The 26,819-nt window shown below is 54.3% G+C and overlaps 1 protein-coding gene across 2 annotated transcripts in view; it reads left to right on the top strand.

The window, feature by feature from the left end:
* SLC12A5 (solute carrier family 12 member 5) overlaps positions 1-26,819 on the top strand; it is a 38,154-nt gene that overhangs the window by 2,823 nt on the left and 8,512 nt on the right. Inside the window, exons 1-17 of one of the 2 annotated variants that reach the window (XM_029220517.1) lie at positions 4,621-4,829; positions 10,509-10,603; positions 10,951-11,082; positions 11,458-11,604; positions 12,416-12,470; positions 12,971-13,101; positions 15,061-15,302; positions 16,090-16,301; positions 17,932-18,102; positions 18,412-18,510; positions 18,659-18,716; positions 20,600-20,774; positions 21,357-21,475; positions 21,795-21,893; positions 22,812-22,931; positions 23,283-23,387; positions 24,934-25,102. In XM_029220517.1, coding sequence (XP_029076350.1) covers positions 4,778-4,829; positions 10,509-10,603; positions 10,951-11,082; positions 11,458-11,604; positions 12,416-12,470; positions 12,971-13,101; positions 15,061-15,302; positions 16,090-16,301; positions 17,932-18,102; positions 18,412-18,510; positions 18,659-18,716; positions 20,600-20,774; positions 21,357-21,475; positions 21,795-21,893; positions 22,812-22,931; positions 23,283-23,387; positions 24,934-25,102 — 2,181 coding nt within the window. In that variant the 5' untranslated portion in view covers positions 4,621-4,777. Of the gene's footprint in view, positions 1-4,620; positions 4,830-10,508; positions 10,604-10,950; positions 11,083-11,457; positions 11,605-12,415; positions 12,471-12,970; positions 13,102-15,060; positions 15,303-16,089; positions 16,302-17,931; positions 18,103-18,411; positions 18,511-18,658; positions 18,717-20,599; positions 20,775-21,356; positions 21,476-21,794; positions 21,894-22,811; positions 22,932-23,282; positions 23,388-24,933; positions 25,103-26,819 lie in introns of those variants that run through there. The other variant, XM_029220516.1, reaches the window with a different exon arrangement.

The following is a 26,819-nucleotide window of genomic DNA, read 5'->3' as shown; positions in this document are numbered from 1 at the left end:
ACTCTGGACCCAGGGAGTGGAGTTTGCCCCTGGAGGTGCTTCCTGCTGCCAGGAGATCAGCTATAAGTGGGAATGCGACTTACAGGGGAGGAAAGAAGCAAGTCAGAAGGGGATCCTTGAATCTACCATTAACACTGGGCAGCAGCCCACATGCCTCAGTTGCCTCATTTGTACCATGGGAAGATGGATGGTGACTTGGCTGGACAGAATTGAACCTGGGACCAGCTGTTACAATTCTGAGCGACTCCCCCATCCCTTTGCACCACTCCCTGCTATGCCTCAGTTTCTCATAGAGGAAGACAGGGCACTGGGAAGAGCGCTGGGCCTGGTTAAGACTAACAGGAGTTGGGATGTGTCCCCATGGAGTGAGAGGGAGCGAACTTATGCTAGGGGGCTGGAGCAAGACCACGATGTAGCCTATCCACTCGCTAGCACAGCCTCTGTGGTGTGGCCTTGGGCACATTGCTTCCCCTCTCTGGGCCTCAGTCTCCCCATCTGTAGTATAAAGAAGTTGAACAGGAAGCTACCTGAGGGTCCTTCTAGCCATAAAAATGCTCAAATTCTTTGATGATCTAGAAGAGTGATGTTCTCTGCCTCCCCCATACCCAAACCTCATGTTTCAGTCTCTTTATCTGTAAATTGGGAAGAATGAGACTGAATTATTGGTAAAAATTCCTGATCTGGAGATCTCCAGCCTATCCAAGGAGTTCTCCAGTCACCCACTCCTCAAGCCAGGACTCAGAACCTCACAGCCCAGTACCTCAGCCCAAGGTGAGGCCTGGAAATCTCCATGGCAACAAACTGGTTATGAACGGGGCTGTAGTTGCCATGGTGATGGGCTGCTCTCTCTCTCTCTCTCTCTCTCTCTCTCTCTCTCTCATCCCCCTCATCTCCCCTCCCCTCTTCTCAATGAACCAGAGCGATCTGCGGGCACCAGCTCTCCAGGTGGGGTGGGGATGGGGGGGTACAGTGAGAAAGGGGTCCTGATTGCAAAAGAGGGAAGATGGGCTGAATCTGTCGAGGAATGGGGGGCTGTTGGGGTGCCATTTCCATGGTGACAAGGCTGCAGCCTGTTAATTAAGCCCCCGGTTACCACGGAGACGATGGTGGTTGACGTGTCTGCTGCGAGCCCTGTGTGTATGGGGTGTGCTCTGTGCCGGCCTCGTCAATTCACTGCAAGGGTCTGGGGTCTGGAGGACGGGGCCTGCAGGTGGGGGAGAGAAGAGTGAAGAAAGGAGTTCAGGGCCTTGGTTCCATGAGGCCAGAGCTGGGGGTGGGTGGGTTAGGTCGTGGGGCTAATGATATAGAGACAAAGATGGATAGGGATTAAGCCATAAGGAGGAACACTGTGCCTGCCTTTCATGGAAAGAGGACCCAGTCAGGTGGCTCCAGTTTCTTCCAGACAGTTCCTGGTCCTGATTCAGTGGCTGGGGCCCTGGGCTGCAGGTCAGGAAGCCAGATTCTAGCCCCCCATCTGCCACAAGTTCACCTTATGGAGAAAATTTGTACCTTTCCATTTCTAGACTCCAATTTCCCCATAAATGAGGACTGATTAAAAAAATAACTTACAAAGTTCCTTCCAGTTCCCCAATCCTGATATTTAGGAGGCAGCTTCCCTGGCCTTTTTTCTCTATGAGACGCATAAGGTGGGAGGGGAGAGGAATTTTAGAGACTCGGAGTTTAGAAATAAGACCCTGCCCAGCTCTGGATCTCGCGATACTTTAATGAGAAGATTCCCCTGGCCCTAGATCTTCCAAGGGCTCTGGGTGGGGAAGCGGTGCTGAGCTGGCAGCCATGTTCCTGGGGCTCAGAGCTGAGGGTCATCTTACTGGCCAAGGCCAGGCTGGCAGTGCAGGAGGTGCCTGCAATGTGCTTTCTGAAAGCCTCACTGCAGAGGGTTGGCCTGAAGCCAGAATAGAGATCAGTCTTCTTGAGAGGTGTGTGTGTGGGGGTGTGAATCAAAGGACTGGGGTCTCCCCTTGCGGCTGTCTCTTCACTTGGTCTTGTCTCCTCATGAAGAGCTCCCTGGCTTTAGTCTGAGATAAATTGAGAGAGCACTGAGAGTTTTCAGGGTGGGAAGAAGGCCCATGGGTTATGCAGTCTAACCCTTTCATTTTATAGATGGAGATACACAGGCCCTGAGAGGACCTCAGTTTTGCCCAAGGAAACACAGAGTTTGAGGGCAGAGGACAGACAGCACCAGCATCTCCTGAATCCCAGATGCCTTGTGAGATAGGAGGTCTGGTGGGGGTGGACAGATGGGATGCCCAGGGGAAGAGGATCACCCCTGCCTTCCCCTATACTCCCTTGGGATCTAGCTTTTCTCCATTGGCGGGCTCAGTCCCTGAGCAGCCAGGGCTCTGGACCACAGATGAAGAGAAATACCCCCAGGGGAACATCCCAGACCCGGGATTTCTGAAAAACCTCAGTATTTATTTCACAGCACTTCTCAGACAAACATACTACACATTTTACTATATTACCTGTCTCTACAGAGTAGTAGAAAACATAATGGTGGTGGTGGTGCGTGGAGTGGAGTGCTTAGAGACTCTTGCACACTGGCCTACCCACCTGCAACCCTTTAAACCTCTGTCACCAATCCAAACTCACTGCACTTTTTTGTGTGTGTGGTTTTCTCTCTGGGAAAGCCAAGAGGACCAGTTCTCACACCTGGTCTGAATACCTAGCTCTCCACCCTAAAGAGTCCTTCTGGCGTCCATAAAACACAGTGGCAGGGACAGCTTACTGGTGGATCCCTCAGAGGGCCCCTCCAGTCAGCTGCTGAAGACTCTGTGGTTGACCGAATCTGAAGCCACTGACAAATAATGCGACAACGGAATCCGAGCAGCGGGCCCTGTCCATGGTGCTGAAAACTCCCATCCTAGAACGGGGCCTCTGGTCGAGTGGACAGTTTTGTTTTGTTTTGTTTCGTTTTTTAAGGATCCTTGAAGGTCTCTGGGCCCATCTCCAATTGCAAGCTGAGAGGCCACTCCAGCTGCACGTCTGAAGGCTGAGCACAAGAAAAGGGAGGGAGCTCATCTCCGACCCAGTCCCTGTCCCTGTACCTTTCTTAGCAGCCAAGGATCAGAGGCCACTGAGCAGTTTGGATATGACTGCATTCTTGTCCCTTCTATTGGAGGCAGGACCCATTTAAAAAGAGGTTATGTTGAGGAAAAGAGTCCGAAACTGGAATAAAGGAAACTGGATTCTAGACCAAGTTCTGCCATTCACTGGCATAGTGTCCACAGGCAGTCATCTTTCCCCCACCCTTTGGGCCTTAGCTTTTTCACCTGTAAAATGAAAGCTGTGCATTAGCTAAGATGATTGACACGATCCTCCAGCCCTGGAACTCTCCTGGAATTTAGAGGGCTAGTGTTGGAGGCTTGGGTGAGTCTGAAAATCATTTCCCCTTGATCTGCTCTCCTCCTTGGATAATTAGGTTTTTCCAGGGACTCAAAGGGTCCAAACCTCTGATGCCGCTTCCTGAGATCTCTCCACCCCTGGCTTAAGCCTGGATTCTAAGGGTGCTGAGGGGTCCCAGGACAATCAAGCTTCTACGGGACTGGTGTCAGGGGAGGGGGAGGAACACAGAAAGCATGTCAGTTCTGGAATCCTCAGAAAGCAATCCTGGATTAGGAGATTAGACACTCTCGCCCCGGGAGAAAATCTGGTCCCAAATGGACAGGCGGCCTCATTCTCCCCTCCCCCACTCTGTTCCTGGCCAGCCTCCGACCCGCCTGCCCTCCCTAAAGGCTGCACCATCCCCAGTGGGGAGTCAGCGCTCCCTGAAACCTCACTGCTGCCTTCTCTCTTCCTCACCACCTCTCCTTCCCAGGGTCATTCCACAGTCAGAGGGTCCTTGTCTTTGGGCTCCAGTGATTTGCCTTGGAGGTGAGGTGCTAAGACTTCCATCAGTCTAAGCGCAGTGAAGTGTTCACTGCAACTCCTCAGGTTCATGCCTCCCATTTCAAGACAGGATGAGCCAGACAGTTCAGCCAGTGACCCTGAACCCCACGGGGGCAGCACAGTGCTTCGGTTAAAAGCTCTGGCCTCCACACATCCCTAGCTCCAACCTCTTGAACAGTGTTTATGGGAGAGGGTCTGGTTCTCCACCGTTCTTCAGGGCTGGCCTTCCCAGCTTTGCAGACAGGCTCTCCAGGGACCCATATTCCATGGCGCCCTACCCCTGCCGCCTCAGCCCCCCTCATCTTCCCTCTAGGGGGCGGATGACCCTCGGCCAGGCAGCCTCTGCGGGGCCGCCTCCCCGCGGCCGCGACCTAGTTCCCTGCCGTTATTTTTAGGGCGCGGGATGGCACCTGCCCACGTGCCGGCCCCGCCTGCGCCGGAGAGTGGGGGGCGGGCGGAGCTACGTCTGCTCAAGGGAGGCGAGGTCCCCATCCCCCGCAGCACCCTCTCCATCCCACCCGCGCAAGCCCCCAGTTTTCGTGCGAGGGGGCCTCCAAGAGCGCACTGCCCGCCCCTTGTCCCCTCTTCTTTCTCCCTCCCGCGCTCCCCCCCGCAAAACCCCGCCAGTGGCTCATGCCTCCTGCATACGGGATGAGGCGAGCAGCGCCGCCGCTGAGAGGGGGCGCGCGCGGGTGTGAGCGTGTGTCCGTGTGCGAGTGTGTGTGCGCCGGGCGGGCGGGCACTGCAGCTTCTTCCTCCGTGGAGCGGAGAGCGAGAGAGAGCTAGAGCGAGCGAGAAAGCGGCGGAGGCAGGCAGAGGGGCGCGGGTGAGGCGCCGCAGCCATCCCCGGGCCCGGCGCCGCGCCGCCACCATGCTAAACAACCTGACGGACTGCGAGGACGGCGATGGGGGAGCCAACCCTGGTAAGCAGCGGTCCGGGGGCGGCGAGGAGAGGAAGTGGCTCTGGGGTTAGAGGCAGAGCGGGGGCCGCCTCCTTCAGAGGAGAGGCGGGGATTGACCGGGGCGGTGGGCGCCCAAGGCGGCCTGGAGCCCAGCTCCATTGGAATGCGCCAGGCACTGTACGAGGTGCTGGAATGCGCCGCGCCCGGGGACAGGGCTGGGGGCCAAGGGGCTGCCATTGCCCGCGGCCCGGGGGCAGACGTGGGGTAGCTAAGCAGGGGAGGCGGTGGGAAGGGGTTGGAAGAGCTAGAACGGGCTGACGTGTAGCTCGACGGGAGGGAGGAGGGCTCCTCTTCCCGAGGAGGGACCCTGGCGTCCTGGCGCAGAGCGCGGGGGTTGCGGGGGGCGCAGTCTGCGGCAGTCCCTCGCTCTGAGTCTTCCAGCTGAAAGATGGGGGGAAGGTGCCTATGGGGGGATTGGAGCCATATGACAGCCCCCGTCCGGCTGCGGTGTCTCCTTAAGGGGTCACTTGATGCGGTCCGGGCCTCCTCCCCCAAAGCTGCCCGGGGTCCGACCTCAGACCGAAGCGTACCCCCTCCGGGGATTTTCAGCTCTACTTTGCGGAATCTCCTTCTCCCTCTCGCGTTCCCGTGGGTTTGGGACGGGAAGCAAGATCACCCTCCTTCCTCCCCCTCCCCTTCCTCTGGGTACCCTGGCATAGCAATGTGGTTTCAAGGGCGGGGCAGGGGAGAGTCTTTCCTGTCAGCTCTGCTAGCTTCCCCAGTGAGGCCTCGGGAATGGGGTCCCAGCGGCCGAATCCCTGGCGCCGTGGCGCGGACACTGCGGACGCGCTGCGGTGGGTGCGGAGACTCGCTAGGAGCCGAGGGGCTTGGAGCGAGTCCGTTCGCGGCTCCCACTCTCCTCCGCGCTTTCCCTGCTCTGAGGTCTGCGAGGCCAGCCACCCCCTCGGGCTCTCGGGCCCCCCGCCGCCCCCCCGCGGTCTCAGCCACCCAGCACGGCTGTCAGCTGCCCCCAGCCCCCACCCTCCAGCGGCGCTGCGTCCCTTGCGCACTAGCGCGCCTCCCGCTCTGGCTGTCTGCGCTCAGCGCCTCAAACGCTCCCCTGGGCATTGCTTGACCCTCTGGGCCGAGACTCCTGCAGACCTCCCCCACGGATGGCCCAAGGCTGAAAGAGCAGGGTCTTCCAGGGACTGGCAGCCTGGCCTTGAAGTACTCCGGATCCTGGGTCAAAGTCAGAGCCAAGGGGTCGCTTGGGAAGGCTGTGGACACCAGGGTCCCCGATCCTTTGTCTGACACCCCTTCTTCCTCCCTGAGGCTGAGTACGGGTAGGAACTACTGGCTGCCTAACTCATCCATCTCCACAGTCACCCTGAGGTTACCTCAGTCCGCAGCCGCCCCCCTCCACAGCGGGCTTAGGCTGCGGGAGGGAGAGGGTTTGGCAAAGTCGAGTCCGCAGCAGAGCCCGGCATCCCGTCGCGGTTCCTAGGGAACGAAGGGGGGCCATGTCCACCTGGGATCCCCTTCAGATGTCACCACTCTGAGGAGGGGCCTCTGCTCCCGCAGACACGGGGTATGGGTCCAATCCCCCAGTCCCTGCTTTCTCTACCCTGAGGATGGCGTCTTACTGGGCGCCATGGGATTTCCATGGGGTCTCATGTGGCTTAGAAAAGTGGCCTCTGTGTGTGAAGCAGTAGTCTAACTAGGAACTCCCTCAGTTCTACCCCCTCCCCATAAGTTTCCCAGACTCTGAGTGTAGCAGGCTCGTGGGGAGACTTTCTCCCTAGATATCAGTGTCCAGGATCTGGAACTAGAGTGGCCAGGACCTGGGTCTGGCATGTTGGGTCCCAGAGAGAGAAAGAAGGCCTCCCAGTGGTGCCTGGAGACGATGACAGGCGGCTCTAAGGACCTCCTGGGCTTGAGGGAAGACCACCAGGCCGACAACCACTGGCATCTCTGAACTTAGGTTCTTGGAAATGTAGGAGGGGACCCTTGGTCCTGACCTCGGGGAGGTGGGAATGACCAGAGTAAGAAGGCTCCTCTGGGCGAAAGGACACAAGGATATTTATTGTCTCTGGCCCCAGGTCTCCTTTCCTCTTGGGGTCTGACGCCTTCCCCTACTCCCCCAATCTGGCTTGGGGATTCCCCCAGGCCTGGCCCCAGGCCCCCAGGGGAGGCTCCTTAGCCCGCGCCGCTAGCCTGTTTCCTCCCCGGGAGCTCTGGCCGCCGCCGCTTAATTGAAAGCCGATTCGGGCGGAGAGCTCCCAGGGGGCGGGGGGGGGGGGGGGGGGGGGGGGGCGAGAGGGCTCAGCCTCAGTCTGGCCCTGCCTCTCGCGCGCGCGCTGCACGGCGCTCTCCCATCATCCTGACTCCTGGCTCTGGGGAATCAGGGCGAGTTCCCCCTTCGTAGTCCTGCTCCTCTGAGAACTCATGAAGCTCACCCCTCCCCTTCAACCGGTGTTCCAGGGAGGGGACGAAATCAGCCCTGGCAGACGAGACCGGGGGCCTGGCGTCCCACCCAGGCGGCGGGTGGAAAGGCGGGACCCAGGACAAGCCTACGAACCGCCCCTTCCCCTGCCCTCATCTCCGGGCTGCGATCCGGCCGGGAGTCCGGCTCCGCGCTGCGCGTCGCGTTACATAAGCCGCTGCGGGCGCGTGGCCGGCTCTGCTCCGCGCTGCGCTCTCTGCCCGCGCCGTCGCCATGGAGACCGGCGCGGAGGTGCTTCGATGCCGGGTCTCGGGCCGGGACGCCCCCCTTCCCCGCCCTGCACGCGCCCCGCGCCCCCACGAAGGAGGAGGGGAGGGGGTGTGAAAGGAATGGGGGGCTCTCGTGTCTGGTTGTCCTGCCCCTAAGAGCGGACGCTGTGGAGAGAGGGACCCAGTCCCACAGGAGACAGGGCCCCTAAATCTTGCTGCCGGGGAAGGCGTGTGGGATAGGGAGCCCAGGCTGGACGGGGTACCACGTCTATTAGTAATCGTAATTGTAACAGTAACAGCAGTAGCTACACTTAGGTGCCGGGCACGCCCAACAGGCATTATTTTACTTAATCCCCACAACAGCCCTATGAGTTAAACACCATTATTATCCCTTTGCAAAGTAGGAAACTGAGGCTTAGTTTAAGTGACTTGCCCAACGTGTCGACACAGCCACCGAAGTTGGGACTGGAACCTAAATCTCCTTGGCTCCAGCCTGTTTTCTTAACCATCAAGAAATTTCTTCTCACCTCATCCCCCTTCAACCTCTCTAGTTACCACCGTAGTGTGATAGGAACATCTTGCCAGCATTTTAAAGCATCTTGCCAGCATTTTAAAAGGAGGAGGGACCCACCTCACTTTTATTTCTCCTTTTCTCTGGCCCCAAACAGCTCTTCTGAGACACTGGGGGTCAGGAAGGGAGCCTGGGGGAATTCACCTCCACAGACTTTTTCCTGAGCACCTATTACATGTCAGGCTCCCACTGGGAGGACCGGTCTGCGAGTCCCAGGAACCCACATATGTGAGGAGAAGAGTGAGCTGGTGGAGGCCCCTGTTGGGAGCAGAAGTTCTTGGCTTGATGAGTGAAGTGGAGATGGTGACAGGAGACGGTGGTGGGTTTCCCTTGAGGATGTGAGGCATCACTTCCACAATTTTGAGTCGGGATGAGATTGGTTATAGCAGGTCATTCTCTGGGGATGGACCCTGGCTGAGAGATGAAGGAAGGTTTCCAGGAGGAGAGGCTGGGGAGGATTTGGGGAGATGGGGAGAGAGAGAGGGACCAGGAGATGAGGGGACAGGAAATTCAGAATATGTAGGGCCTCAACTTCACTTCTGTTTTGGTCATTGGAGAGTTTCTCCGGAGTCCAAAGAGATGTCTACTGCTGGGGTTCAGCCCTGAAACTGAGAAAGTGTGATGGCTGAAGCCAAGGGAGTGTGTCTGTGGAGGGCCCCTTACATCTCTTTGAAAGGACCCTCTCCTTAATGCCCTAGAGGCTTTCTTCTTGGATGATCTCCTCCAGGCACACGGTTTCACACACTTCCTACACGCCTTTTCATGGGCTACCCCCATGTCTTCCTCCTGTCTGGCCTCTCTCCTGGGACCCAGACTGATCCGTACATCCAAGTGCTTCTGGACATATTCACTTGGGTGTCCTATAGCGCCTCACCAGCAATCAAATTCAGCAACTTCCACACCCCCAATCTCCTTCTTTCCCCTGTTTATTTATTTTTATTTATTTATTTTTTTGCGGTACACGGGCCTCTCACTGCTGTGGCCTCTCCCGTTGCGGAGCACAGGCTCCAGACGCGCAGGCTCAGCGGCCATGGCTCACGGGCCCAGCCACTCCGCGGCATATGGAATCTACCCGGACCGGGGCACAAACCCGCGTCCCCTGCATCGGCAGGCAGACTCTCAACCACTGCGCCACCAGGGAAGCCCTCCCCTGTTTATTAAATAGCACCATATCCACCCATTTACCCATGCTAGAAACCCAGGCCTTATCCTAGATTCCTCCCTCCCACATCCTCAAATATCTGGCATAGAAATGTGTGCCAATAATTCTGGAGTCTATTCATGGTTCCACCCTGCTTCTGGTCTGGGTATCATTGGCCCTTGCCCAGATTTCTGAAAGTCCCTAACTAGCTTCTGTATTCTTCATCTAAAGACCAGAGCAATTGCTCTAAAACACAAATCTGTTCATGGTGTTTTTTGGCCTGAAACTCTTCAATGACTTCCCATTGTCCTCTGGATGAAGTCCAAAATCCTTAACATGGCCGGCTAGTCGTTTAAGGACCCGGCCCGCAGTTACCTTCCTAGCCTCTTTTTTTTTTTACATGCTACTCCCCATCCTTGCCCCCCACCCCACCGTACTCCTTCCTTAGACTCCTGCCGGATCAAGCTTCCTCCAGCTCTTCTGACCCACTCCTCTCACTCTCACCTCTGGGCCGTCGAACATGCTGTTCTGCTGTTCTATCTGCCTGGAACACCCTCCCGCCTCCCTCCCAGTCTAGCTCTTACTCATCCTTCAGTTCTCAGCCGACACGTCACTTCCTCTGGGAAGCCTTCCGTGACCTCCCAGGCTGGGCTGAACTCTCCTCCTGTGTTACCACAGCTCTTCTTTCATATTCTACCGCGGACCTTATCCTCTGGGTTGGAAATTCCTGGCTGCTGGTTTATCTCCCCTGCCTTTGGGTTCCCCAAGGGCTGGGATGGTGTCTTATTCTGTGTTTTACTCCTCCACGCCCATGCCCACGCTGGCACACAGGAGACATCCAGTAAATACTTGTTGACTGAAGATGAATGAGGGACACAGGAGATGCCAAAGGGGGGTCACTCTTCCAAGAGGTGGAGTATCCTTGGGGCCTCAGCTGCAGGGTTCTCTGCCTTCCCCCACCCCCAAACACCAGGATGGGCTAGTTGTGGTCAAGGAGGGGACGCTGGAGAGTCTAGGGTGCCCTGGTGAATGAAGTAGGACCCCCAAGAGCAAGGGAGCACTTCCACGTTCATTAAATACCCCGTACGAGCCAGGGAGCGCACTAGGCTCTTCGTATGTGCTGTCAGCTAAAATTCTGCAAGGGAGGTAGTATTAGCTCCAGTTTTCCAATGTGCAGACCGAGGTTCAGAGAGTTAAAGCGGCCACTCAGCTGGACGTCCAGGTATGTGGGCCACAACCAGCTGGTGCCAGGCCCCTGACTCCTCCGCCTTCTCAGGTGATGGCAACCCCAAGGAGAGCAGCCCCTTCATCAACAGCACCGACACAGAGAAGGGGAAGGAGTATGATGGCAAGAACATGGCCCTGTTTGAGGTGGGTTGCCAGGGGAGTTGGGCCTCCACCCACAGTTCACCTCCCCCTTCGTCAGCCACCCCCTCCCTCCTTCCCTGGGGAACAGTCCCCTCCTCTCCATCTCTCCCTCAGGTCCACCTTCCTCCCTGAACCTCCCTGTCATTTCTTCTCCTCCCCTTTTCCCCTGCTATCCCCCTTCTCACCCCAACCCCCTCTCTCCCTGTTCTCCTTGCTCTCCTCCTCCTTGCTCATCTCATCCTAGCCTCAACGGTTTGCCCCTGGCCTGCATCTCTCTCGGCCTCCTACCGTCTAGCCCCCCACCCCCGACCAGGGTTTAGCCTCCCAACACTGAGAGCCTCCCTCCACAGGAGGAGATGGACACCAGCCCCATGGTGTCCTCCCTGCTCAGTGGCCTGGCCAACTACACCAACCTGCCCCAGGGAAGTAGGGAGCACGAAGAGGCAGAAAACAATGAGGGTGGAAAGAAGAAGCCGGTGCAGGTGAGGGCCTCGGGGAGGCAGGGCTGAGGGAGGAGGGAGGGTGGGAGGGGAGAGGGGGTGGGGCAGGAAAGATGGATTCAGATGGAGGGATGCATGATGGAGACAGAGGGATGGGAGGCCGATGCTGAGGGAGGGGAAGGGATGGGAGGTGAGGGATAGACATGGAGGGGAGAGGGAGGGGTGGCTTGAAGGGTAGGTGATAGAGGCCTGAAGGGAGGAGGGAAGCGAGATGAGAATCAGAGGGAAGAGGGATGAAGGGACGGGGATGGAGAGAAGAGGAAAGTGGGGGATGGAGGGGCCGGGGTAGGAGGAGTGGGCCTGGGGTGTTGGCACTGATTGGGGGGCTGCAGAAACTGACGCTGGCCTCCCTGGCAGGCCCCCCGCATGGGCACCTTCATGGGCGTGTACCTACCATGCCTGCAGAACATCTTTGGTGTCATCCTCTTCTTGCGACTCACTTGGGTGGTGGGCATCGCGGGCATCATGGAGTCCTTCTGCATGGTCTTCATCTGCTGCTCCTGTGTGAGTGACACGCTCCCCTCTCCTGACGCCTGGCAGCTGGGGCTGAGCAGGGACCTGGCTGGGGGAGGGGGAGGAGGGGGAAGCATGAGACCTGATCTTTTTATAGGAACCACTGCGTGTAATCTTTGAGAGTAAATTAGGTCTTCCTGGTCCTTCCAGCACCTCACAGGCTAGTCCCTGATGGCTATTAACCAGGTTTCACCTGGCTGTGTGTGTGTGTGCTTGGCTGTAATTACACAGGTACCGCAGACTCATTGATGAAAAAGATAGGTGTACATTAATAAATAAAACTCACCTACAGTCTCACAGTAGTTAACATTTCAGTAGGTCTTGACTCACAAAAAATGGGATTACGGGTCCCAAACAGCTTTGTAACTGAATTATTCCCATCCTCTCTAAAAAAATCACATGTTCACTAAACACCTACTTCTCACGACGTTTACGTTTCCTCACACGTGACCCTTGAGCCCCCTCTGCGTGTGAGTAGCCAGTGCTGAAGCTAGTCCTCCTGCCTATTTAATAAATGAAGAAACTGAGGCTTAGAGAACTGAAGTGACTTGTCTCCAGTCACACAGCTGGTCAGAGGCCAAGCTGGGGTTTCCAGAGCTCTCTGATGCTATAGCTTGCGTTTCTTTCATGTGCTTGGTGAAGAAGGGGTTTTCTGGACAAGAAGGACTTGGCAGGAGTAGGAGTTGGAACAGGACCGAGGACAAGCTTGATGGAAGAGGACTTGTGGGTCTGGCGGGTGTTTATGGGGTAGAAGGTTTGGCCCCCACCCTATTCGCCACTCTGACGATCTCTCTCCTCACAGACGATGCTCACAGCCATTTCCATGAGTGCAATTGCAACCAATGGTGTTGTGCCTGGTATGTGACTGGGGCTTCTTGGAGGGGAAGGGGCCTGGATGGTTGGGAGGGAGGCCTGGGTAGTTGGAAGGAGGGACAGTGTCCTGGGCTTTGGGTGCCATCAGGACCCCAGAGAAGCAATACCGCAGATTCGGGGGCTGGGTTACGACGTTTTCGTGGGATACATGGGGGCAGCCGTGTGAAGGGGAGGGGACGGAGGTGTTGATGGTGTTGAATGGGGCAATGCAAGATCTCCTCCCTTTGCCTGAGACCCTCCTCTCCATCATCCTATTTTCTGAGCCATGACCTCCTTAGAGGGGTAATTAGCAACATGGGAATTAGTGCTATAGAAGCCACTCAGAGTGTCTGGCTGGGTCTCCCTTCAGTCCTAGGGCTACAGCTTGTAAGGCTTGGGAGGCCCAGAGCAACCTCCTTCCCACCACTGTCTCTGATCCTCCCTCATCCCCTACGGCAGCCCAGTGCCCCTCGAACCTCTTGCTGATACTGGGTTTTTTCTGCAGCTGGCGGCTCCTACTACATGATTTCCAGGTCTCTGGGTCCAGAGTTTGGGGGCGCTGTGGGCCTCTGCTTCTACCTGGGCACTACGTTTGCTGGGGCCATGTACATCCTGGGCACCATCGAAATCCTGCTGGTGAGAGGGGCCAAGGAGGAGGTGTGGGCCCCAGGCTGTCAGTCAGTTAACTGATGCTCCCTGGACACCTCCTGTAGGCTGGGTCACTAAGTAAGGCCAAGGGAAAATCAGACATGGTTCTGTCTGGAAAGAGTTCACAGTCTAGTTGGGGAGACAGGATACACTAATTATGTAACATGAACAGCTGTCGTTTATCAGGCACCCACTGTGCTCTCAGCAGAGTTCCAAGTGCTTTACAGTCATTAGCTTGAATCCTCATGAGGTTTAAGTATTATTATGCCCATTTTACAAATGATAAGCTCAGTCAGGTGAAATGACTTGCTCAAGGTCACTCAGCTACCGAGTGGCAGAGGTGGGTTGGGAAGAGTAAAATCATGAAATAAGAAATAATAAGTCATGTCACACAGTAATTGCCTACTGTGTGCCAGGGACAGTGCTAAGCGCTCTGTGAATGTTAGTGGTAGAGGGCTGATGGCTAGCGGATGGCAGAGGAGAAGAAGAGGGAGCTGAGAAAGAGATCTGTTAGAAGCAATGACTGATGAGAAGTCAGGTCCCTGGGCAGTGTTCGAAGTGGACGGCTGCTGACTTTGGTCTCGGTTCTTCCCGCCCCTGCAGGAGGAGGTGAGGTGGGAGCTGAAGAGGGTTCCTTGGTATATAGAAAGTGGGGCTGACATTTATTTCCCAAACCCCTACTCTACCCAGGCCCCGTGGCCTTCAATGTATCATTTTATTTTATCCTCACGACCCTTGCATTAGTTAGAAGATGTCCCCATTTTATGGATGCGGAAAGCAAGGCTCAGAGAGTTTAAGGGATGTATGGAAGGGATGTGAACCTGTGTCTTCCTGACCCTGAAGCCCGTGCTTGTCCACCCAACCACTCGGCTTCAGAGAACTAGAACTAACAGATGTTGCAGCTTCTGGTTTTGGGATGGAATGGAGGCGTCCAGGGGCAGGGAGGGTAGATGGGGAATAAAGGACCCCAAAAGCCAAATTATGAGAGAATAATAATAGACCTCTATGGCTTTAACAAAATCAAAGAACTATTATAAAAGCAATTCTACCCATTGCATAAAATTGGAAAAAAATCAAAGAATGTAAAAAAGGAAATAACAATCTCCTAAGGCAAACCATCATTTGGTGCATCCTTCTAGTTTTTTGTGATCTTGTATTCTGTCTTTAGAAAATATAACTCTATAGATTTCTCTAATAATGCAAAACCCTCTTTGCAAATATCACAAGTGAAAATAACTTTTGTAAGAATATAAATATATTAATATTTAGTATAGAAATTATGGAAAATACAGATGTGCAAAAAGAATAAAAATTATTCACATTTTTACCATTCAGGGGAAACGACTGTTAACATTTTGATGTATCTACACACAGACAGACATATATACACATATGTGTGTATATAGTCACATGTAAGTACACATATATATTTACAAAAATGAGATAAGACACATTCTTTTCAAAAATTGATTGTTTTTACCTAATATAACATGGATAGCCTTTTCGAGTCAGTTCATATAAATCTATGTTGTCCTTTTTAACAGCTACGTAGTCTATTCAGAAATATCATGATTTATTTACCCAATCCTCTAGGGATGAATGTCTAATTTATATCTGCCTTTCTTATTGAAATAATAAAAACAATAAATAACCATTAAGAACTATACTTGATAACAAAAGAATAGAACTTAATAATTGCTCCCAACATTTCTGCAATACAATCTTTTAGTGACAGTATAATAGTCCTTGCAGGATAGACCATGATTTCCTTAACTATTCCCCTGTCATTGGATGTCACTTCCAGCCTTGTACTACTGTAAATATGCTGTGATGTGTATCTTTTCTCCAAAGCCCTGCCTGCACCTCAGGTTATTTCCTTGGGGTGATTCTTAGTTGGTTACTTAGTGGGTTACTTCCTTACTTGACCTCCGCACCCCTTTCCCACAGGCTTACCTCTTCCCAGCTATGGCCATTTTCAAGGCAGAAGATGCCAGTGGGGAGGCAGCAGCCATGCTGAACAATATGCGTGTGTACGGCACCTGCGTGCTCACCTGCATGGCCACCGTGGTATTTGTGGGCGTCAAGTATGTCAACAAGTTTGCCCTGGTCTTCCTGGGTTGTGTCATCCTCTCCATCCTGGCCATCTATGCCGGGGTCATCAAATCTGCCTTTGACCCACCCAACTTCCCGTAAGTGCTACTGCCCTGAGCCTCAGGCATCCTCCCCCTCCTCCCTGGACTGGTTTCAGGGTCTTCACACTAGTCTCTGCCAACTCCCCTGCCCCCATCTCTCAGAATCAGAGTGGTTGTGGATTTACAAAAAACTCCCTTGGGAGGGAAAACCTCTCCTGGTTTAAGGGAAATCTCTTTAGGATGGGATAACATGTTTTGGAGGTGTGCACAGTTTTCCTTGTGAGGGTCAATGGCTTGCTGGTGAGGTGGACTTAGGAAGAGCCAAGTGGAACAATTTCTAAAGGGAAGACCGGTCTGTGTTAGGGACAAGCTTCTGGAATGTGACAACCTCTTAGTATTAAACACCTTCTCTATCATGGGAAAGGACACAGAAGAGAGGGTCTCGGGGCTCAGATCCCTGTTGGTTCTGCCTCTCTCCCTAGGGCACATTCCCCTACATCCCACTGCCCAGAAGAACGGAACACGGAGACTGCTGTCCACGATGCTGAAATAGCATCGCCCGAAAGCAGTGGTTCTCTGCCGTGGCTGCATATTAGAATCACCTGGGGGGAGGGAATTCCCTGGTGGTCCAGGGATTAGGACTCCCAGGGCCTGGGGGAAAGAAAAGAATCACTTGTGGGGAGCTTTGAAAGAACACAGATCCTGGGCTCCATCCCAATTAAATCAGAATCTCTGGATATGGGGCCCTGGCATCTACGTGTTTCGTGCTCCCATGGCGGTTCTACTGTGAAACCAGGGCAAAGTTACGTCCCTCACCACCCTCCTCCCTTGTTTATCTCCCTAGGATCTGCCTCCTGGGGAACCGCACACTGTCTCGCCATGGCTTTGATGTCTGTGCCAAGCTGGCTTGGGAAGGAAATGAGACAGTGACCACACGGCTCTGGGGCCTTTTCTGCTCCTCCCGATTCCTCAACGCCACCTGTGATGAGTACTTCACCCGAAACAATGTCACGGAGATCCAGGGCATTCCTGGCGCTGCCAGTGGCCTCATCAAAGGTCTGAGGGAGGGAAGAGGTCTGGTGCCCAGGGAATGCTGCAGGGATTGTGGCTTAAACAGGATTAAGGGACTCCTTGGGATTCAGTTAAATTCGATCAGTTTTAATTGAGCACCTACTCTGGGCCATGTTCTATCCTTGGGATCACGGAGAGGTAGAGATGAGAGGTAGAGATGAAAGGGAGCCTTCGCGTACCTTACCACCTAGTGGGAAAGAAAGTTATCAGCTTAACAAGTATTCACTAAGTACCTGCTAACTGCCTAGCACTGCACTGGGCACCAGGAACACAACATAAATAAGTCACAGTTCTTGGCCTCAAGGAGTCTAATAGCAGAGACAGAAGTAATAGCAAATAAATTAGGACATGTGTAGGTGTGCATTCAATGAACAGAGACCTCCCAAGGGAGGGAGTGGTCATGTGTATAAGGTGGTGAGACAAGGCTTCCTGGACTCATCTGAGAAGGGTTTTGAAGGACAAATAAGAGGTTTTCAGTTATACAAAGGGAATAAGGGAATTACAGGCAGAAGAACAGCTTGCCTAAAAGTATGCAGACACAGAAGAGCATATTGTGTCCTTCCAACCACAGGTAATTTGGTGTGACTGGGGCATAAAGTACAAAGGAAGGAGGGGCAATCAAGAAATGATGTTGGAGAGGCTGGCGTGAGCCTGACTGTGGTCAGCCCTGGAAGCCACGTTGAAGGGTTTGGACAGTGTTCTGAGGGCAACGAGGAGCCACCAAAGGGTTCTGAGTAAAGGGACGGACCGGGTCAGCTTGTTGCTTGTGAAGGTTCACTCTGGCTGCTAACGTGGATGGGCTAAAAGCAGAGAGGGAACCGAGTCAGGGAGTCTAGGAGGAGGCTAATGCTGAGTCCAGGTGAGAGATAGTGGTTTTCTTACCTGGAGTGATGGAGTGACAGCAGTGGGAATGGCACAGTGGCTCTCCACCAGGGCTGTTTTGCCCCCCAGGAGATGTGTGGCAACGTCTGGAGACATTTTGGGTTATCACGACTGAAGGGTTATTACTGGCATCTGGCGGCTGAGGCCAGGGATGTTCTTACACACCCTACAGTGCTACAGGACAGCCCTCCACACAAGAATTGCCTGTTCTCGTCACAATTATCACTAAATTTGACATTTAGTGCAGAAGTGGAGGAACCCTGGAAAGGAGAGAAGGGGCGTATTTGAGAAATATTTAGGAGGAATAAGGGACAGGAGTTGGAGATTTTTGAAACGGAGATGGGGAAAGGGTGCAGTTGAGGGCAATGTCAAGCTCTCTGAGTTGATGGTAGTGTCATTTACCAAAATAAGGGATACAGGAAAGGAGCCATTTGGAGTGAGTAGGTGGTGAGATCAGTTTGGGACACACTGAATCAGCCTGAGATGTGTGTGTCTATGTCCCCCAGTAGACCGGACCATTTGAGGGCAAGGACTAGATCTGATCCATGTGCAAAGCCCCTGCACATGACCTGGCCCAAAGCGGGAGCTTCGGAAATGTTGGTGGAAATAAGGCCCAGGGGGAGTGAGAGGTGGTTGACCCTGACCCTTCTTTCTGCCCACCCCACCTCCTGGCCCCAGAGCTCTGGCACCCTGACGTCTGGTCTTCTCCTTGAGCATCCTGTCTCTCCCACAGAGAACCTCTGGAGCTCCTACCTGACCAAGGGGGTGATTGTGGAAAGGCGTGGGATGCCCTCGGTGGGCCTGGGAGATGGTACCCCTGTCGACATGGACCATCCCTATGTCTTCAGCGATATGACCTCCTACTTCACCCTGCTGGTTGGCATCTACTTCCCCTCGGTCACAGGTGAAGGGGAGCTCAGAAAGGGAGGACTCTGGCTGGGAGTGGATGGGTAGGGAGAGAGTCAGTCACGATGTGGGGAATTTCTGAGTCCAACAGCCCCATTACATAGGCAGGAGCCAACAGTTCAGTTCCCACTGGACAGACAGGTGAGGGAATTAAGGCCCGGAGAAGCCAAGTAACAAGTCCAAGGTCTCATAGGAGTCAGTGGACCAGGACTAGATCCCCGGCTTCCTGACTCTGAGGCTGATGTCCTTTCTTCTCAGTCTGTCTGGTCTCCTGTGGCTCCTGTCCTAGCTGCTCCTCTGTTCACAGGGATCATGGCTGGTTCTAACCGCTCTGGGGACCTGCGGGATGCCCAGAAGTCAATTCCCACTGGCACCATCCTGGCCATCGCCACCACCTCCGCTGTCTGTATCCTTCACTGCTGGGCTGGGACCACCGTGGGTGGGGAGGGCTGGACGGAGGGCTTCTGAAGCTGCCGCCTCACCTGGCTGGCTCAGGAGGGGTGGGGAAGAAGGACAGCGCCACCCTGGGGATTCTCCTTCATGCTCCGCTGCAGACATCAGCTCCGTTGTTCTGTTTGGGGCCTGCATCGAGGGGGTCGTCCTTCGGGACAAGTAAGTAAGGGGATCAGGGAGGATCCTGTTCTGGGGGGGGCGGGGGGGCATGGAGGGCCGGGTTCTGGGAAACAGGTCTGGCAGGGTAGTTGAAACGTGGGCAAGGGGCCTTGTGGGAGGGAGGCCACAGGGCTTGCCTGTCAACTCACTTTCTTATAAATCACCTTTCTCTTGTCAATCCAACTCAAGAAGCATGAGCGGTGTCTGATTTCCTTTAAGATAACGATACTTTCCTTTCCTTTTTCTTTAAAATCTACTAATTCATTTACTACTTCTGGATGTCTATGTGTTAGCTACTGTCCAGGGTTCTGGGGGCAGGGATAAATAACAAAGATAAATAACTCATGATTTTTGTTCTGAAGGAGCTCTTTGGAGCTGGTCACCATACTTGTCAACAGACTTGTAGGGGTGGCGATAAAGCAAAGCCTGGGGGTTATGGAGGCTGCGATCCAGTCCCAGAGGGTCGGGGAAGAGGAGATGCTGTGGGAGTGCCTTATACACGCTTTCTCATCTCTCCTTCCCACTTTACGTGCTGAGTGGTAGAGACTACCTAGGAAAGTAGGAGGGGGAAGGGCACTCCAGGCAGTGGGAACAGCATGGCCAAAGTAGAGGGGACCAAGAGCCGTGTGTGCGTGCGCGCGCATGTAGGGGTACCAGTAGCTGTAAGCATTCAGGGCTTCTGGAGCACACACCTCTGGAGGGTGTGTGCATACATGACCAGCGGGGTGAAACAGGAGGTCCTGTCACAGAAGTCAGTTTCCAAGGCACCATTTTGGCTTCCAGGAAGTGGGGACATGAGGCTGGAGACCTAGGCTAGGGCCAGTCCTGGACGCCTGGGTTTTGGTGCCAGGAAACTGGAGCTTTACTTTATAAAAAATGGGGGAAACCCTGAAGGATTTTAAGTAGGGAGGTGACCTGGCCAAATGGGCAATTTGCATATATTACACCTATTAGCTTTTAGGGCAACTTAACCTCCATTTATCTCATTTCATTTCATCGTAGACCTCCCACAAGATTGCAAGGGATTCGGCAGGTCATTCAGGATAATCTTTCATCTGCTTCTTGAAGTCCTTTAGCAACGGCCCATCTGAGTGTACCTTTGCTTGCACACTGAAGGGACAGGGCTCTCTCTACCTACTGAGGTAGCATCTTCCATTTGAAGACAGTGTCATTGTTAGAAAATGCTTTTCTTGATCCTCACGCCACATACCATCACTACACGATGAGGCCAGAACCCCCATTTTTCAGATGGAGACACTGAGGTTCTAATAGTTAGAGATATCTGCCCAGGATGACATAGTATTACACAATTGACCTCGTACTAGAATCACTATTGGGGGGAGGGGCGAGATAAGGGTAGGGGATTAAAAGGTAGAAACTACTATGTACAAAATAAATAAGCTACAAGGATATATTGTTCAGCACATGGAATATAGCAAATATTTTATAACTATAAGTGGGGTACAACTTTTAAAAATTGTGAACCACCATGTCGTACACCTGAAACTTAAATAATCTTGAATATCAGCTACACCTCAATAAAAAAAAATAGTATCACTCTTAGTACCACGTAGCAGGCACTGTGCCAAGTATTTTACATATGTTATCTCCTTATCCCTCCCACCAATTGTGTGAGATAGGTTTATAACGATCCTCACTTTATAGCTGAAGAAACTGAGGCACACAGAGGTTGAATGTCTCGCCCAAGGTCACACAGACAGAAAGTGCCCAGGTCATCAGGGGCTTTGTCTGTCCCTTCTCCCCTGCACAGCCTAGCCTCATAGAGGACGTACAGTTTGTCCCGCAGTTTGTGCGGGAGACCTTGGAAATCCAGGTGGCGGTGCTCACCCAGCATCTCTTGTCCCTTTGCTGCTTCATTCCAGGTTTGGCGAAGCTGTGAATGGCAACCTGGTGGTGGGCACCCTGGCCTGGCCGTCCCCCTGGGTTATTGTCATCGGATCCTTCTTCTCCACCTGCGGGGCTGGGCTGCAGAGCCTCACGGGGGCTCCACGCCTGCTGCAGGCCATCTCCCGCGATGGCATAGTGCCCTTCCTGCAGGTCAGCGGCAGGGGCAGGGTGTGGGGACAGCAGTCCACCGCCTATACCAGCCAGCCAGGCCCCTGCCCAGGGCGGCCACCCAGGGAGCAGGGCCCTGCTGCCCTGTGCCGCCACTAAGAAGAACGGGTGTGCCTTTGGGCCCAACATCAGGGCCATCTCTTTGGGCAGGGTTGTCCGCGCTTAGGGGAAAAATGAATGGTCCTCCTTTGGCCTCGTGATTGGGCGGGGACTCAGGGAGGCAGCCAAAGGGCAAGTAAGAGGAGGGTGCTCTCTGTGGTACTTAAAAAAAAAAAAAAGATTTATGGTGAACTCAGTCATGGCTGCTTGCTGGCCCCCTGCAGCTCCTCCTCCATGTGTCCCCTCCTTTTCCCCTTCAGGGATCATTTGAACTGCACTGCACTGGGGTACCAATGTCAGAGTGGGCAAGATACAGCAAAAACCTGGTATCCCCTTGGGTACATTTAAAGGATGAGAAATACAGCATCCTCTCCCTGCCTCTGCTGTACTCGTCTCCAAGACTGGAAGAGAGAGACAAGAAGTCCTTAAGGTCTCAGCCCCCTGTGATGGTTGCTCTGTCCTCAGGTTTTCGGCCACGGCAAAGCCAACGGAGAGCCAACGTGGGCCTTGCTTCTCACCGCCTGCATCTGCGAGATTGGCATCCTCATTGCATCCCTGGACGAGGTCGCCCCCATCCTCTCTATGTGCGTGCTGGCCTCTTGCCCTCCCCATCATCTCTGGGGGTCTCTCTACCTGGATCCTTCAGCTGTGACCCTGGACAGCCCACCCGAACACTTTAACAACCCCACTGTCGTAGAAACCTGTCCTTTGTTATACGGAGATTCACCCCCACATGCACCAGGGCATGTTGTAAGGGGATTTGGCCTTTGAACCTCTTCCTAAGCCCCAGAACATGACTCGGCCATCTCCCCAGTTTCTTTTTCCCTTTCCTTTCTCTCCCTGTGCTTCTGACTCTGTCTCCCCTTGCATCTCTGTCTCTCCTGGGACCTTTCTGTGTTCTAGGTTCTTTCTGATGTGCTACATGTTTGTGAACCTGGCCTGTGCGGTACAGACACTGCTGAGGACGCCCAACTGGCGGCCACGCTTTCGCTATTACCACTGGTGGGTGCCCGTTCCCCCTCCCTGCCCCAGAGGACTGTCCTCTCATCTCCCCCTCACCCCAGCCCATCCCCTCCAGGTCTAAGGATCCCAAACTCCACTTTTCACAACTAGCATGAGAAAAGTCCTGGAGAAGGTCTCCTTATAATCACAAGTAATAATATAACACTGTATAAACAGTCTCAGCCAGAATCCCTCTCCTGTCAATAGTGTGCAACACCTTCCAGTCTTGACAAGGAAACCTCAGTTTCCTCAGCTGTGAAATGGGACAATAACTGCACCTACCTCATAGGCCCTTGTAAGCATTACACTGCTTGGCGCACGGAAGATGCTCCTTATGTGGGGCTGGACTTCTGATCGTTTTCCTTGATGGCTCTTTATCTTCACAATAGGCCTGTGGGGCAGACAGGGCAGGAATGATCATGCTTGTTCTACCAAAGGGAAACAGAGGCTCCAATAGGGAAAGGTGGCCTAAGGCCACCCAGCAAGACTATGGCACACCTGGCCCAGAACCCAGGCTGCCTGCCCCCCATCTCAGTGCTACTGCTGTGCCAGTCACCTCTTCCCTGGGGTCACGTTCCTCCTGGGAGATCTTGCTTCCAACTTTCCCCAGACACTCCTGCCTCAGAACCTCCCTGGCAGGGCGGTCTGGCAGGGTCTAAGGCACTGGGACAGGGCAGGGTGGTGACTTAGGAGTTGGGTGGGGCGAGGGGAGGTGCCCTGTCTGTGGCTGCTCATTCATCCAGAGGCCCCACGTCCCCGTGGTGCTCATGGAGATGACGGTGTGATTTCCCCTAGACCTGGCTGTAGCCTCCCAGGTCTTGCCCATGCCCCGCCCCATCTAACTCTTGCTGTCTGAGCCCAGGCACCAGTGACAGCCCCACCAGGGCTCAGAGGCCGGCTCTCCCTCCCCCTGTCCAGGACACTCTCGTTCCTGGGCATGAGCCTCTGCCTGGCCCTCATGTTCATCTGCTCCTGGTATTATGCCTTGGTGGCCATGCTCATTGCTGGGCTCATCTACAAGTATATCGAGTACCGTGGGTAAGCGCGGGGAAGCGGGGAGGGCTGGGCGAGACTGAGGGATGGGAGGAGGTGAGGAGGGGAGAGAGAGGGGTGATGAGTGCTCGGGGGTGGGGCGGTCGGGGGGATGAGGCAGGAAGTGGGAGAAGGTGGCACTAGAGTGGAGGGCAAAGGGGGATGGGATGGGATGGGGAGAGACGAAACAGGAGCAGGGGGAGGGGCTGAAGCTTTGAGAAATGGAGGTGGCAGGAGGGACCTCCTTTCTGAGCCTGAGATAGACGGCTCTGTGCTGGGGTGGCCACTTCAGGGTGGACGGCTCTCCCTGACTCTCCTTGGCTTTCTGCCTCTTGCGATCCCCCTTCCCGGCCCCAGGGCGGAGAAGGAGTGGGGCGATGGCATCCGAGGCCTGTCTCTCAGTGCGGCTCGCTACGCCCTGTTACGCCTAGAGGAAGGGCCCCCGCACACCAAGAACTGGAGGTCAGTGGTGGAGGTACAAGCGTGAGGGCTCAGCGGGGGGGAGAGGCAGGGAACAGGGCCCAACCCACCCCGCTTGCTTTATTTTGGGGTTGCTGAGTGGTGTTCAGCCTTGTCTGAACCCTTCCCACCTACAACACCGAGGCTGAGCTGAGTTCCAGACATTTGTTCTCCGAAACCCCACCCGCCAGGCCAGTCTCCCGACCATCTATCCATCCATCCATTCATTCCATCATGCGTTAGAAAAAATATATGAACACGTGATCTATGCCCTGCCCCCTTCCCGTCTCTGGGGATGTAGTGAGCTCACAGTTCCGTGGACAAGGCATGCGCACAGACAGGTAAACGTAGTATCATGTAGCATTTGCTCTGGGAGAGGTGAATCATCCACCTTGAGAGTTATAGGGCCTCTTAGAAATCTCTAGATGAATAACAATCTCCATTTTATTCACGTGACAGTCAGGGCCTAGAGAAGGTCTCAGGGGTCATGGAAGGCAGAACTGGACCCAGAATCTTCACCTCCTGCCTCTCAGCCCAGGGTGCTTTTCGAAAAAAAAAAATATTTATTTAGTTTTGGCTGTGTTGGGTCTTCGTTTCTGTGCAAGGGTTTTCTCCAGTTGCGGCGAGTGGGGGCCACTCTTCATCGCGGTGCGTGGGCCTCTCACTGTCGCGGCCTCTCTTGCTGTGGAGCACAGGCTCCAGACGCGCAGGCTCAGTAATTGTGGCGCACGGGCCCAGTTGCTCTGCGGCATGTGGGATCCTCCCAGACCAGGGCTCGAACCTGTGTCCCCTGCATTGGCAGGCAGATTCTCAACCACTGCGCCACCAGGGAAGCCCCCCAGGGTGCTTTCTAACTGATTGCTCTGCAAGGCCAATCCCTCCTTCTTCTCCCTCAAGTTCGTTTTGCTAAGAGTAAGGCCTGGAACCCTGAACTATGCCTAGGACATCGTTGGCTTGTCCTTGCTGATGTCTACTAAACTGGGCTTCCAGAGACCGGGGCTTTGCATAATTTGTCTGTGAATCCTCAAATGCTTAGCACAGGGTCTAGCCCAGAGTAGGTGTTTAGAGAATGCTATTAAATTGATGGTGGCTGGCTGGCTGCAGTGGCTAAATGAATAAGGAAATGAACAGATAAATCAATGGGTAGATGGCTGAATGTGTATATGTATGGGAGGGTGGTTGGGTGAATAGGTGAATGTGTGAATGGATGGCGGTAGAAGGATGTGTAGGTAAATTAACATGGATATGAGTGGATAACTGAAGGATAAAATGGGTGGGGGGGTGGATGGAAACATGGGTGACTGAGGTAGATGGAGAGATGGATGGGTGGGTAGATGGATAGACGTGTGGGAGATGGTTGGATGTCTTGATACTCAAGGAAATGGATGGATGGATGTGTAGGTGGATGGGTGAGTGGTGGGTGTATAGGTGGACAGGAGTATGGAGGTCGTGTGGTTAGTGAACTCACCAGCGTGTGGCGTACGGGTGTATGAGTTTATGGCGGTTGGGTAGGTGGTGGATGGATCATGTGACCTCGCACCCTCTTCAGGCCACAGCTGCTGGTGCTGGTGCGTGTGGACCAAGACCAGAACGTGGCACATCCACAGCTGCTCTCGCTGACCTCCCAGCTCAAGGCAGGGAAGGGCCTGACCATTGTGGGCTCTGTCCTTGAGGGCACCTTTCTGGACAACCATCCCCAGGCCCAGCGGGCGGAGGAGGTAAGTAGAGGCCCTGGTGGGGAGGGCGGAAGGATGCAGCACTCAGGAAGACAGTCCTTGCTCTTTTCCACTTTCCCTCCTACCACCTTTGCCATCAGCTGGGGCTCCGGCTTTTCTGTCCTCTTCCTCAGAAGAGGAGTCCAAGGGCTCAGCAGTTGAGTTCCTTAGAATCCAACTCGCAGAACCAAAGACGATCAGAGCCGGAAGTGCCCATTTTATGGATAAGGAAACTGAGGCTTAGAGAAGTCAGGTCATTTGTTTAAGGACAGAAAACAGAGACTCACATTAAAACTGCTAGACCCCTACTCCACCTGCCGAAGCATAAATCTTTTAAAGTGTTTTCACATAGGTAGACTCTTTTGGTCCCCACACCAAGTGGAGTCGGCAGGGTGAATACCCGTTTGTCCCAGGGAGAAACAGAGGCCCAGAGACGGAAAGCAGCTTGCTGGAAGTCACAAAGGTGACTGGAAGCATAGTCAGGATTTGAACCCGGGTCCCTGACTCTGGGTCACCTGCTCTTGTTCTGATCCCCTGGTCCGTGTCCACAGAGCAGTGTACACAGCCAGTGTGGGCTGGGGCAGCTGGGCTCTGCATTAAGCGTCATTAACAGGTGTCTGGTGGGTGACAGGGGAAGTGGGTTCTGTCTGCGATTCAGGTCTCTCTCCTCTCGGGGCCATGGCTAGAAGTGGAGAGAGGAAAGGGGGCCTGAGGGAGGTGAGATGAGAGGGGGAGGGACACACCTAATGGCTTGCGACAGTTGCTGTTTCTGCCTCACTGGGCCGTTCACACTGATCTGTCAGGGCCCAGGGCTGGAGGCCTCCACTGGTCCGTTTAATTCAACTTGCAGTGGCTGCAAATGTGCTGTGTACCAGGCACCAGGCTAGGCCCCGGGGGACGTGGAGAGGTAGATGACCAATCTCAGCCCTCAAGGTGGTCACAGGCTGGTGGGGAAGACAGAACACACACAGAAGGCTCTCAAACCCGTCTGAGGTCAGAGTGAATAACTGCAGAGCGATACAATGTGTTGAGTGTTTAGGATCTCTCAGGCTGTATATACTAAGCTCTACTCACATCATGTTATGTCATCCACCCTCTTCCTGGACGAGGTAGCTGTCACGATGCCCATTTGACTGATGAGAAATCTGAGGCTCATAGAGGGAGGTGATTTGCCCAACATTGCTCTGCAGTTATTAACTCTAGCGTAGCACCTGTCAACCTCAGGTGGGCTTGAGAGCCTTCCGTGTACGTTCTGTTTTCCCCACCAGCCTGTGACCAGCTTGAGGGCTGGGGTTTGGTCTTGTGCCTCTCCATCTCCCCTGGGGCCTGGCCCCGTGCACAGCGCATTCTCAGCCGCTGCATGCTGAATTAAACAGGCGGGGGCAGAGATAGAAATAGGAGCCCTCTCTTTTTTTCTCTCTCTCTTTTTTATTTTTGGCTGTGTTGGGTCTTCGTTGCTGTGCGCGGGCTTTCTCTGGTTGCGGCGAGCGGGGGCTACTCTTCGTTGCGGTGCGTGGGCTTCTCATTGCGGTGGCTTCTCTTGTTGCGGAGCATGGGCTCTAGGCGCGTGGGCTTCAGTAGTTGTGGCATGCAGGCTCAGTAGTTATGGCTCATGGGCTCTAGAGCGCAGGCTCAGTAGCTGTGGCGCACGGGCTTAGTTGCTCCGCGGCATGTGGGATCTTCCTGGACCAGGGCTCGAACCCGTGTCCCCTGCATTGGC

This window comes from Monodon monoceros, unplaced genomic scaffold, assembly GCF_005190385.1.
Source record: "Monodon monoceros isolate NGI ecotype Baffin Bay Population unplaced genomic scaffold, NGI_Narwhal_1 Super_Scaffold_13, whole genome shotgun sequence".
NCBI classification, from domain to species: Eukaryota; Metazoa; Chordata; class Mammalia; order Artiodactyla; family Monodontidae; genus Monodon; species Monodon monoceros.
The sequence above is the reverse complement of the archived record's forward strand: the minus strand, read 5'-3'. Positions and strand labels throughout refer to the sequence as shown.